The following is a 14,421-nucleotide window of genomic DNA, read 5'->3' as shown; positions in this document are numbered from 1 at the left end:
GGTTCTGTCTTTTTTGATGAGTCTGGCTAAAGATTTGTCGATTTTGTTTACCTTCTCTAAAAACCAACTCTTGGATTCATTGATCTTTCATATTGTTTTTCTGGTTTCTATTTCATTTATTTTCTCTCTGATCTTTATTATCTCCTTCCTAGTACTCCCTTTGGGCTTATTTTGCTGTTCTTTTTCCAATCCCTTAAGTGTGAAGATAAACTGTTGATTAGTGATTTTTTACTGTTTCTTTAGGTAGGCCTGCAGTGCTATGAATTTCCCTCTTAGGACTGCTTTCGCTGCATCCCATAGATTTTGGGTCATCGTATTTTCATTTTAGTTTGTCTCGAGATATCTTTTGATTACTTCCTTGATCTCATGGTTGACCCATTCATTATTTAGTAACATGTTATTCAGCCTCCATGAATTGGTGTGTCTTCCAGGTTTTTTTCCTGTAGTTGATTTCTAATTTCATAGCACTGTGATCAGAGAAAACAGGTATGATTTCAATTTTCTTAAATTTATTAAGACTTGTTTTGTGGCCTAACACGTGGTCTATCTTGGAAAATGTTCTATGTGCACTTGAGAATAACGTGTATTCTGCAGTTTTGGGGTGAAATGCTCTGAAAATATCAATTAAATCAACTGGTCCAATGTGTCATTTAAGGCAGTTGTTACCATATTGATATTATGTCTGGAAGATCTGTCCCTTGTTGTCAGAGGTGTGTTGAAGTCCCCGACTATGATAGTTGATCTCTGTCTTTATGTCAGTCAATGTCTGTTTTATATAATTAGGTGCTCCTATGTTGGGTGCATAGATGTTTTCTAGGGTTATGTCCTCTTGTCGGATTGATCCCTTTATTATTATATAGTGTCCATCTTTGTCTTTTAATATGTTCTTCATTTTAAAGTCTATTTTGTCAGATGTAAGTATTGCAACTCCAGCTTTTTTCTCATTTTCATTTGCATGAAATATCTTACTCGAACCCTTCACTTCCAGCTTGTGTGTGTCTTTTGATCTGAGGCGAGTCTCTTGTATACAGCATATTCAAGGGTCTTGCTTTCTTATCCACTCAGCCACCCTATGTCTTTTGATTGGAGCATTTAATCCATTTACATTTAAAATGATTTTTGATAGGTCCATAGTTCCTGCCATTTTTTAATTTTTTATTTGTAGTTAGATTGTTTTCATCTTTCTTCTGTTTACAGAAGTCCTTTTAATATTTCCTGCAATGCTGGCTTGGTGGTAATAAATTCCTTTAGCTTAATCCTTCTGGGAAGCTCTTTATCTCTCCTTCAAATTTAAATGATAACCTTGCTGGATAAAGCAATCTAGGTTGTAGGCCTTTGTTTTCCATCACTTTGAGTACCTCCTGCCACTCCCTCCTGGTCTGCAATATTTCTGTAGAAAAGTCATTTGATAGTCTTATAGGAGTTCCCTGTGTGTAACCCGCTGTCTTTCTCTTGCTGCTTTTAGGATTCTCTCTTTGTCTTTAACCTTTGCCATTTTAACTGTAATGTGTCTTGGTGTGGACCTGTTTGGGTTTATCCTGGTTGGAACTCTCTGCACTTCCTGGGCTTGCGTGTCGGTTTCCTTTACCAGGTTAGGGAAGTTTTCGGACATTATTACTTCAAATATGTTCTCGATCCCTTGCTCCCTCTCTTCACCTTCTGTTATTCCTGTTGTGCACATGTTGTTGCGCTTGATGTTATCCAAGAGGTCTCTTAAACCATCTTCATTGTTTTTTATTCTTTTTTCTTTTTGTTGTTCCGTTTGGGTGATCTCTGCTAACTTGTCTTTTAAGTCGCTGATTCGATCCTCTGCTTCATGGAACCTGTTGGTAATTACGTCACGTGTGTTCTTTATTTCAGTTATTGTATTCTTTATTTCCAACTGGTTCATTACGATTTCTCTATCCTTGTTTATGTCGTCACTAAGCTCTGTAAACATTCTTATCATCAGTGTTCTGAACTCTGTCTCTGATAGGTTGGTTACCTCTGTTTCATTTGGTTCCAATTCTGGAGGTTTCTTCTTTTCTTTTATTTGGGACATGTTTCTTTGTTTCCCCATTCTGGCTGACTCTCTGTGTTTGCTTCGATATATTTGGTAGATCCCCTAGGGTTCTTGGTTTATGCTGGGTTATCTTGTGTAGTATGTGTCCTTTATATTTGACTTGCACTACTTCGTTCTTCTCCTCTGCGTGTGCTCCAAAGGTGAGTCTTGTGTTGTGTATATTGTCCTGTTAAAGTTGATCTTTAATTGCTTTTGGCTTCTCAGTAGGTGGGATTGACTCCTAGGCTGACTGGTTGTGAGATTTGGCTGTGCCCACAGTGGATGTTCTGTGCTTGAGGGTTGACCTCTCAAATGAGGCTTGGCCCCTGTGGTCTCTTGTGCCTGTAGAGAATTCCCTCTGGGTGTGTCACTTGTAGGTCAAACCCGGTAATACTCTGGTTTGGTCTGGAGTTGGCCTCTGGGTGTATTGAATATTGTGTCTTTTGGGCTGGGCCCTGGTGTATGGCAATTTCAGAACAAAGCAAATCACCAGTCACAACAACAACAATAACAACAACGAAGAAAAAACCAAATACACTCACATGTAAGAACAACCAATAACCCACACTCAACACAGGCAAAAATGTCAATAATACAAAAACAAAACAAAACAAAAAAAGCAGCGCCAGTCTTGGCTTAAACCCACCAAGTAATCTCCAGGTTGTCCTCAGCTATACCAGAGTCCTCTGCATCTTGTGCAGGCAGAGCCGATCACCTGGTGCCCAGAGCGGTCCTGGGACTGCAGTTCTAGATGAGTGGGGCTAAGGGGTCTGCATGTTAGTTTTTATAAAGTCAGTGCAGTTTCTGCTCTTGCCTGCACATATGCGCACTGAGTAACACAACCAGCCCTATGCCCAGGTCTCCAGAGATTTAGGGCATGCGTGCGTGCGTGCGTGCGTGCGTGTAGGGCGGGAGATTTCTGAGTTGCTGAAAGCCCAGTGCTGGTCTGCCACTTGCTGCTGACCCCTGCGTGTGTCACCGCAGTTGTAATTGCCCTGCCCTAGGCAGGCCAGAAAGGGTGGGGGCTGGGGATGGAGGAGTCTTCTCTCTCCCAGCCCAGCAGTGTCACACTTCCCAGCCTCTTTCCTAGGTCAGAGCTGCAAGCTGGGTCTTCCCAGATCGTGAGAGCTGTGGCTCCTCTATAATCTGACGCAAACTGATGGCATTCTTGATTGAATAAGTCTACCACCTTATTTCTGACCTAGAAATGGTTAGATAAGTTAACATAAAGTAGAAAACAAATAATCAATACCTATTGATACTTGGTTTCCATTCCTTTTTTAGTAATGCATATACATATGTACTTATATTGGCTAATAGCTCACTATATATAGTGTGTTTTTTTTTTAGATTACTCTCCCCAGTCTTTATCAGACCCTCTGCTTTGAAGATGTAGCTCTGTGGCATACTTTTTATCATAATTCAATGTGTGAGCAAGAGTTTCCGTCTACTCTTGCAAAGAAGGTTTCCTTATTTCACCAGGTAAGTTATCTAAATGCATATAAGTATTTAACGTTTCTCTTGTCATTCAGAAGCCATTTAAATGAAAGCTCTGCCTTTGGGTGTGATGTAACCATAATGTGGTGCATGTGGGGAAGGGTTTTCTTAATTGTGTCATCTTCTCCACACAGTGAAATCATTGGCAAATTTATGAGTAGAATGTCTCCCACTGTAGCTTTTCTTACTCCCTCCCTCTGGCTGATCCAAAGGTGATTTTGCTATAGAGAAATGTCTTACAGAAAGAAATTAGGGTATAGATTGTACAGGTTCTTCACTCATTTTGTAGGGTTCTATCTAAGGAAAATATATCATGGTGAGGAAAAGGGGATTTTTTTCCCCCATTATATTTCAAAATAGAATGATGAATGATGAAATCTACTGATGGGTTCTACCCAGTCTTTTGGGGAGGCAAAGGGCTTAGAATTGAAAAACTATAGGAGTTGATACTGTGTTTCCCCGAAAATAAGACCTAGCCGGACAATCAGCTCTAATGCATGTTTTGGAGCAAAAATTAATATAAGACCTGGTATTATATTGTATTATATTATTTTACATTATATTTTATTATTATATTATATTATATTACATATTTTATATAAGACCCCGTCTTATGGTAAAATAAGACGGGGTCTTATATTAATTTTTATTCCAAAAGACGCATTAGAGCTGATCGTCCGGCTAGGTCTTATTTTCGGGGAAAAGTGACTTTTCCATTTCCTGGAAGTGGTTCTGTCCCCTTTGTATCTCCTTAGTGAATTCCAATTTACCGTCTATGTTTAAAAAACAAACAAACAACAACAAAAAACCCTTTATTTGAAAACATATACATGATTCAGCATAAAAATACTGATTTGAAAATTTTAGGCAAGATTTTTGGGCCTCTGTTTTCCTGTCATCAGGAGTGCCTAACCTACTTACCCTATTTTTTCCTGGCATTTGGCAACTTATTAGATCCTGTAGAAGTAGCTAATCCTCTGACCATTACATGCTGATGTTTACTTTTAATGATAAGTTTGAGGAAATAAATGGGTTTTAGTAATATTTTGACTATTGAAGATGTGTCTTTGGATATATCTACTGTGGCAGTTTGAGGCATAGTAAATATTGTGTAACAGTGATGGATATTCACTTGTTTTAATAAGCAGTTGTTTAATTAATTAACATTAACTGTTGTTTAGTTAACAAAGCTATTGTGGGAAAATTATTATTTAAAAATACCCTGAACTTTATTTTAAGGTTCTTGTGGTGCAGGCTCTCAGACCAGACAGATTGCAAAGTGCAATGGCTCTATTTGCGTGTAAAACTCTGGGTAAGTGTAATATTTTTCTAGAACTAGACCACTGACCTGAATTATTTGTTTTTAATTTACATGTTATTTTATGCTGAGCTGATTTTAGATGATTATAGGTCTTCGTTTTTGTTTTTTCATTTTACTTTACAATCTCTACCTGGTTTTAAAAAAATAATTCTTTGTGTTGGATATGATCATACTTAATGTATTAAGTTTGATGCATAATTGACATCCTATATTTAGTTAAGATGTTTGAAGTTTTAAAAATTTTCTTGTGAAAACACTTTAGACATTTAGACATTTGTCCAAGATTAAGATTTCAAAGCAAAGAATCAAACATTTGATTTAGACAACGTAAAATGTACAGATACCATAGTCTTAGGGAAAAAAAAGTTATTTTTGCTCTAAAACAAACAAAAAAAATTTGTGTGTCTTTAGATTATAAACAAACTGTGCAATACATTTTTAAGTGTATTTCAGATATTATGATCTGAAGAATTAAAAGTTATTAATACTTATTTGGAAATAATAACTTATACCGTATTTCCATTTGCACAAGAAAATTTGGAAAAACTATGTTAAAAAGAAAGATTATTAAAAGTATTTTAGTTGAAGCATTGAGTCATCCAAGAATAATAGATCTTTACTATTCTAAACTGCAGGAGGTTTTAGAAATATATTGGAAATGAAAAGTCTGGCATAGTTAAAATAGTACGCTGACAGTTTTTTTTAGAAATCCTTCATTTCTATTTAATTGTTTTAGATAATATGTATATGAAATTTTATCCTGAAATTGTTTATTAATTGTAACTTACGAATATTTCAATCAGGTAAGCCTAACGTGAACAAAGATATTAGTGTCCATGTTAAGAAATGCGTATGAGCATGCTTTATTTTGTAACTGAAGAATTTAACATGTTGCCGATTATAAACACATATTGAGTAATAACTGTAGGCATATAATACATTTGAAAATCAACTATTCCTATATTTACCCCTTAAGTTACCTGATTGGTAACTTAATGCCTTTTGCTGGCATTTTTGAGAAAATGTTAATAAAAGCAGAAAGGTAGACATTCTTTATTTCTTACCAACACATCTACCTACTACCTGCATTGATAGTCATATTCATTCTGCTTTCCCTTCTGTTACGTATTATGAATGAATGCCCTTGCTCCAACTAACAGCCAACCTATTTACTCCGTGTGTGTGTGTGTGTGTGTGTGTGTGTGTGTGTGTGTGTGTGTGTATTCCTGCCATTATCCTCTTCTCCTGCATTATCCATTTCTCCTTCTTTACTGAATCATTTCTGTCGGCATACAAACATTTTAGTATCACCTGTGTTAAAAATGCCTCCTGTGACCCTTTTCACCCATTGCTCTCATTCTATTTCTTTCTCTTTTTTTCCTATTTCTTTATTTCCTTCTGCAGCAAAACATGCTGAAAGTGTGTCTGTCATCAGACACTAGAGTAACCCATTTTCTCAAATCTCATTTTGTCTTTAACTCATTCTGTTTGGACTTCCATCCCTAAAGTTCCACAAGATTTCTCTTGTTACGATTGGAGCAGAAGGGTTATCACTTTGTGAGGGGTGTAAATGTCTAACTATTTCATTGTTCTGTACACCTGAAACTAATTAAAAAAAGAGACGAAAACTAAATTAAAGTGATGGTTTGACAATAAAGAGATGGACCAAAAAAAAAAAAAAAAGGTTAAAAAAGGTTAAAGGTCTTCTTCCATATTGCTACCTGCGCTTTTGTTTTATTTAATCCCTCAATAAAGTTTATTCTTCCTTCTTTAAACATTCTCTGCTTTCTACTCTTGATTATTGTATTCCTTCTTTCATATGTCAACCCTTTTAGGGTTCCTTTTCACTTTTCTTTACTGGCTGCTTTTCTGCATGTCTTCTGAATGTTGGAGTAGTCTTCAGTCCACTGCAGTCTTGTCCTGTTTTCCCTTCTTTCATTCTTACACATTTTCTCTCTAGGTAACCTCACCCAATCCTCAGCTTTAAACAGCTTGTCAATGTATATGAAATTTTATGCGTGTATGAAATATACATATACAGATATGGTTGTCTTTTATCTCTTATATATCTTTTATCTCTTCTTTCTATCCCTGACTTCTTCCTAGAATTCTACAGATGCGTATATTCACATACTTATTTGATGTTTTCATATAATGTTACATCACAAATTTAACATGACCAATAGACAAACTTTTGATTTGTCTATACTAATATCTACTCAGTTACTCTCAAACCCAAAACCCAAAAGTAATCCTTTTTCCCTTTTCCTTATTTTATATACATAATCTACACGCAAGTCTTTTTAATTTGAATTCTAAAGTGTACTCTGAATTCACTTACTTTTTGTCATTACTACAAACCTAATGTAAACCACTATCATCTATTACCTCAATTACTGCCATGGCTTTGGCTCTATCTTCAGAATATATCCAGAATCCCATCACTTCTCACATCTTCACTGCCATCTATCACTTTGTTCAAGCCACTATCATATGAGCAAGATTACTGCCATTCAGACGTCTTTTTCCCCCACTTCCAGTTTATTCTCAACACAGCAGCCAGAGTGCCTTTCCCGACATGTTAGATCATATCACTCCTCTGTTCAGATTCTCCTGATGGTATCTCATCTTGCTAAATCCTTACGGTGTTTTACAGTCTTATCTCTTCTGGTCCTTTACTTCCCCTCAGATATAATCTACCACTTTCACTCTTGATCAATCTTTCCTAACCATAATAATCTTGTCCCTGTTCTTCTAGTGCTTCAAGTGTGTTTCTATAATCCCAAGACCTTAGTACTTGCTATTCCTTCTTCCAAGAGAGATCTACCCTCAGTTACCTCCATCACTTCTCTACTCAAATATCATCTTTTCAGTGAAGATTTCCCTGAACACACTATATAAAAATAACATACTCTTTCCTGAGCTCTCTATAGCCTCCTTTACCTTGTTTATTTTCCCCTGTAACAATTATCACCATCTGACATAGTGTTATTGTTTGTCTCCCAACTAGAATATAAGCTACATGAGGGAACAAATTTTGTTTTGTTCACAGTTGTGCCCCAATGACTTAAACAGCTTCTGGAACATAGAAGCACTATAAATGTTTGATAAATCAATGACTGCCTTCCTAATGGTCTCCTTACTTTGTTTCTTGCTTCTCTGATCTCTTCTCTCCAGAAAGCTGTGTAATCTTTTCAGAACTTAAACCAAGTCATTTCTGTTTTTTGCATAAAATCTCCAAAATTTTCTCAAAACACTTAGAATAAAAATCTATATTTCTTATATAAGCTTACGAGGCCCCACACAGTCTGGCCTCCGCTTACTTCTCAGACCTTATCTTGTACCCCTCTTGCTTGCGCCTTGTGCATCAGTGGGCAAATCAGCCTAGGACCTTTGCATTATCTGTTTGCTCTATGTTTTTCCTTCTCTCTCTCAGATGTTAACTTATTACATTAAGTTCAGCTGTTAACTTATTACATTGCATTTTCAGAGATGTCTGTCTAGGCCATCTAATAAGTATCAGCACATCAACCTGTTTTAATTCTCTATAAAGTAACACTATCTGGTGTATTTCTGGCTTACCTGTATATTTATTATCAGTTTATGAAACTGGATGCAAGTTTAGGTAGAACAAGGCAATTTTCAGAAAGGTTTTTTTATTTTTTTTCAGAGCGTTTTTAAAGAGTCTGTTCTTTTCTCATCCATTTAGGCTTCAAAACTATGCTTTTTGTGTCACATTGCACATAACCTGTTTTATTGACTTCGTAGTTTGACTCTACCTACTCTTTGGAATACTTTGGTTATGGTACTATTTCATTTCCAGATTAAATGACTTTTAAGATTTAACAGCATTAAGTAAAAACCTCATGATATTCATATATTCAAGTGCTTTGAAAGTTTAATGTATTTCTAAAACCACACTCTAAGCAAAAAATATGTATACTGGTGTATGGCTAGATGACTATTTGGTCAAGTGGTTTTATTAATACAGTTTTATATAAAATTGGAGTTTTTATTATATGAATAATTTTTAAAACTTCAAATTGAGAATTACAAGTACTTATCTCTTTTTAATCAAATTTTAGAGATTTGATTGCAAATGTAATTTCTTGAGCATCATTCATATAGAAAGATTTTTATTAGGTTTTAGCAGTCTTTTTTATAATATGTAAACTTAAAAATAGTTACTTAAAAAGATGTGGTTATGAAAGTAATTTTGATATAAAGATTTAAGTTAGTAGGCAAGCCTCAAAACTTCTAGGCATGCCACTTTAGTATATTCCTACAAATCAAACTTTATGTACTAGCAAAATCAACTACATTACTTCTTAAAAATAGCAGTTACAAGATGCAAATATTCTGACTTCTGTAATTCTGATTTAATTTTGACTCTTTTTATTAACTATTCTGAGCAAGCTATTATGCTTTGTGTATTGTGGTATTACAAGACCTGTTCTTGGAAGGTGCTGCAATAGCTACTGAAATAGTAACTTAAAAGTTTTCCACCAAAAAGCCTTGTGGAGCCTTGCAATTTTCCTAGTTTTACAATCCTCTATTTTCTTATTCATGCTAGCAACCCATCCTGTGCACCTTCCTTCCGTAGCTTAATCTGTTTTGTGAAATCTGTGTCTAAGAGGAAAGGAAGGACATAAGGAAATGTGTATTCATTTTCTATTGCTTCTGTAACAAATTGGCACAATTAGCAGCTCAAAACAACATCTATTTATTATCTCACAGTTCTAGAGATCAGAAGTCTGGTGGGTTCATCTGGTTTCTCTGCTCCAATTCACACAAAGTAAAATCTAGGTATTGACCATCTGGGCTCTTACTGGGAAGCTCTGGGAAGAATCCATTTCTAAACTCCTTCAGGTTCCTCACAGACTTCAGCAAACCATGCAGTTGTAGGATTGAGATCCCATTTCCATTTCTGTCATTTGGTGTCCTTCTCAGCTTTTAGAGGCCATGTATGTTCTTTGGTTTGTCCACCCCTTCCACCATCTTTGAAGCCAGAAGTGGCAGATTGATTCTTTTTCATGCTTCACATCTCTCTGATCTCTGCCTCTGCCTCATTTTTCCTGCTTTTTTCTTCTACTGCATCTCTTTGACTTTGGCTGGAGAAAATTTTCTGCTTTTAAAGGCTCACATGGGTGGCCGGTTAACTCCATTGTTTAGAGCATGGTGCTAATAACACCAAGGTTGCTGGTTTGATCCCCACATGGGCCACTGTGAGCTGTGCCCTCCTTAAAATAAATACATACATACATACATACATACATACATACATACATACATACATACATACAAAAAAGTCTTACATGATTAAATTGGTTCACTTGGATATCTAGGATAGCCTTATTTTCAGAGCTGTAACCTTAGTTGTTACATCAGCAGTGTCTCTTCAGAGCAGTACTTACCAAGGGATAGAAATCTTTAAAGCATTAGTTTTAGAATTCTGCTTACCACAAAATGTTTGACTTTTTTTGTTTCCAGGCTTGAGTAGTATTCCATTTTAAAAGAGTATTTTCCCATTTAATTGGTTAATGTATCTTCAGTTAGATAGTAGTTGTTGATTGTCCTTTTCTGTTGATGTTTGTGGTACATTTTTAGAGTTGTCTTTTCTCTCCAATAAAGGAAGAATAATTTCGTACACCTGATGCTTATTAGCCTCTTTGTTAGGGAGGATGAGATGAATGAGGAAACATGATTAGGTTGGTGCAAAAGTAATTGCGATTTAAAAGGTTAAAAATAATTGCAAAAACCACAATTACTTTTGCATCAACCTAAGAATTTATTATATCTACCACTTGTAATAGTTTGATATTAATGTTCTACTTTCTTTACTCACTTGCGTACCTGAAAAGTGCAGCAGTTATATTTGTTCCTTTGTATGTGTTCCTGTTTTTTATTATCTTAGTATTTTATCTGAGTAAAGTAAAATACTGTAAAGGTTTAAGTTATTTCTTTAACTTTTTCAGTTCTTTTTTCCTTTGGAAAGAAATTATATATTTTACAGATACATAGTAAAAATACAGTATCCCAGTGATTTACAAGTAGTTCAACACTATGATAATTTATAATGCAATGAACATTTTGGGCTCTGCAATTTTATTGAATAATTTTGAATGATCACATTGACAGTTCTAATGGTATCATGAGTCAGAATTACTTGGGTTAATAAAACCAATGATTATATATAGACTCAGTACTCTTAAAATGCAATGGAGATTTTGTTGGAGTTTTGTAGGTGGTGTGGCTAACATAACATGAATGCTTCACCTATGTTGTCTTAAATGGTATAGTTTTCATGATTTTTTATCTAATCAAAAATGTTCCACTACTTTGAAATGAGTTACTGAACATATATTCATCTCTGTGGAATTTTGAGTAGTAGTAATAATTGAATTTATGCTAGAGTTTGGATACAAAAAGGTGGACAAAACAGAGATGATTCCTGCCCTTATGCAGTTTCCAGTTTACATTTGTTAAATTGAGAAATGATACGGCAATTTGCATTTAAAGTTTTTAAAGACAGTTTCTATTTGGCATATGTTTTCCAAATAAAACATGTTTTAGTCAGTAGTCATTTACTTGAAAATGTATATTTTTGATATATCTTTACCACATAATAAATCTATTAGAGGTCTATGAGAAGATACAGAGAAATAGAAAGATAGACCCCTGTTATTCCATCATTCTGAGATCATCATTATTGACATTTTTACATATACCTTTCTATTCTTTTTAAGCACAGATGTGTATACATTACAATGTGGAATCATGTTGTCTATTCTGTTGAGTAATCTACTTTTCAGTAAATCATCATTTTTGTAACTTCAATTCCATTATAATGCTATCAAAAACTCCTCATTCAGACTCCTTAATGTCTTTCCCCTAGTTTTTAACTAATTATCAACAGCTACATTGAACATCCTTGTACCTACCTCTACATTCACATCCTAAATTATTTCTTAAATTATTATAATTTAAATTACTGCATCAAAGATCATGTACATTTTTAAGACTTCTGCTACATTTTATCAGTGTATTTAATTGGCCTAGAATGTTTATTGAGTTTATGCATAAATAAATGAATGTTTGAAAGAAAATATTTCTCATTACATTGCCACAAGTACATAAGAATTATTTTCCATTAGGTCTTAAAACAAGATCATTGTTAGCAATTTAAATTCAGTTGAAAATAAAATCCATATGTTATGCCTCTGGAAGCAATTCATCAATTTTAAGTGGCTGTTGGGGTAAATTTCACCTGGTATGAGGAATATTTCTGTCCTTGAAAATTCTTATTTATTCTTATGAGCTGTTGTTAAGTATAGAAGGGAGTGGTTCAGGTGTGAAATTTGTCTTTTTAGGAGGGTCATCTAGAAATGACTTTTTGGCCCATCTTAATGGCATTTAATTCACATTTTTTTAAAGTGTTTGCTACAGAAGTCCTTAAGAATGTCTTTTTCCTACTATTTTAGAATTTCTGAGGTGCAATTTCGTCTATTCATTTCTACTTTTGAGGAGATAGGGAAGCCTTTCTTGTCTCTGTAGTCACTCTGTTACATTTTACTAATCTTCTCTTTTAACTCTTGTATCATGCTCTTCTTTTTAGCATAATTCAAACAAGTATAGTTTTGATTATTAATTGAATTGTGTTTTCTTTAGTTGGCTATTACTAAAATATATTAATAATGGAAAAATTCAAATTTTAGTAGAAGAGGTTTAAATATAATTTCAAAATTATTATTTCTTGTCTGTATAGTACTTTTCTAGCTTGTGAGGAGCTTCAGAGTAGAAAAAAGCACAGATGAATTGTGTTGAATACAGATAACAGTTAGTAGCTGGGTAGCCTTTGACAAGACATTCAATTTCTTTGAGTATAAGTTTCCTTATACATAAAATAAACTACCTGGTATAATGCTTAGCATAGAATAGGTGATAAATAAATGGAATCTATTTTTATTATTATATTCCATTTTGCCCCCAAATGACCTATGGATTGTTTTATCCCTCTTTTACAATTTAGGAAACCAGGGCACAGTGCATTTTAGTGATTTGCATAGGGTCACTCAGCTAACAAACATACACTGAGAGCTATATATTTCTGTCTCCAAACTAAGCATTCTATACCACTTTTACTTCTCTTAATGCTTGGACATAAGAAAGAACTTTAATTCTATATCGTAACAGTGAAATTGTTTACAAGATCATGTGGAAATCTGATTCCCTATATACATGGCACAAAGTAAAAGCTCTGTTATATATAGGAAGGCAAAGCTGTATAGGTGGATGGTTGGACCAGTCTTCTCTTGTAGGAAGAAAATTGTGTATTTAGACCACAATCCTGATTGTGGGTTTCTTCATCTGTTAAATGTGGTAATCAGATCAGGGTACCTAACACAGTGTTAAAATAATTGGACGATATCACAGATATAAAGCATTTACAAAAATGTCTGACATCTTAAGCATTCAACAAATGTTAGTTATTACTACTATGTGCATGATTTTAGAGTATGAAAACTTGAATATATATGGGATTATAATTCACTTAGTTATTCTCTATTATATATTATGTCATTAGTTTTAGTAGACTTTTTTGATTCATGTTGCTTCTTCTTTTTAATTTCTTTAACATATCTTTTAGGATTGAAAGAGTTGTCCCCACTTCCTCTAAATCTCAAACGTTTGTACAAAGAGACACTAGAAATTGAACCCATCTTGATAATTATTTCCCCGGGTGCTGATCCTTCTCAGGAACTTCAAGAACTTGCTAATGCTGAAAGAAGCGGAGAGTGTTATCACCAGGTTAGTACATTTTACCCTGCTATTTTTGCTAAAGCTATTACTGTTCCTGCCATACTTGAATCTATTAGTGAAACAGACATTTTTGTTGTTGTTACAGTAAGCTGAGTAATGTCCCCCGAAAGTATTCACCTCCTGGTCCTCAGAACCTGTGAATTTGTTACCTCACATGATAATAGGAACTTTGCAGATATAATTAAGTTAATCTTGGAGTGGTTGTCCTGGATTATCAGGTGGGCCCAATATAATCACAAGGGTCCTTATAAGAGGGAGGCAGAAGAGGCTGAGAGAAAGAAGAAGATGTGATGACAGAAGCAGAGGTCAGAAAGATGAGAAGATGTTATGCTGCTGGCTTTGAAAATGAAGGAAGAGACCATGAACAAAGAAATGTAGGTGGTTATAGAAGCTGGGTAAAACAAGGGATGGATTCTCTCCTAGAGCCTCCAGGAAGAACATAGCCCTTAAGTACTACCTTTATTTTCAAACTAAAGCCCTTAATTTTAGACCAGGGGGACTTCTAACCTACAGAAGTCTGGTAAGATAATACATTTGTCTTGCTTTAAGACTCTAATTTGTGGTAATTTGTTATAGCAGTAATAGGAAACTAATATATTTGCTTACTTTTTAAGAATAATTTAAAAAATGTATTTGGATGTTTTTACAGTAAATAACAGTATTTATCTGCAAAAACTGAAATGAAAGAAATACGTAATTTTTTTTTCAGAAAAATGTATCTAATATACTGACATTTTTTTCC

General features: G+C 34.5%; 1 protein-coding gene across 4 annotated transcripts in view; it reads left to right on the top strand.

The window, feature by feature from the left end:
* Positions 1–14,421, top strand: part of DYNC2H1 (dynein cytoplasmic 2 heavy chain 1) — a 292,996-nt gene that overhangs the window by 157,277 nt on the left and 121,298 nt on the right. For all 4 annotated transcript variants that reach the window (XM_074335553.2, XM_074335552.2, XM_019717180.3 and 1 more), the window contains 3 exons: positions 3,392–3,523; positions 4,778–4,850; positions 13,507–13,667. In XM_074335553.2, the coding sequence (XP_074191654.2) occupies positions 3,392–3,523; positions 4,778–4,850; positions 13,507–13,667 (366 nt within the window). The remainder of the gene's footprint in view (positions 1–3,391; positions 3,524–4,777; positions 4,851–13,506; positions 13,668–14,421) is intronic.

Source organism: Rhinolophus sinicus, chromosome 14 (genome assembly GCF_057876585.1).
Source record: "Rhinolophus sinicus isolate RSI-liver-muscle chromosome 14, RSI-T2T, whole genome shotgun sequence".
NCBI classification, from domain to species: Eukaryota; Metazoa; Chordata; class Mammalia; order Chiroptera; family Rhinolophidae; genus Rhinolophus; species Rhinolophus sinicus.
The sequence above is the reverse complement of the archived record's forward strand: the minus strand, read 5'-3'. Positions and strand labels throughout refer to the sequence as shown.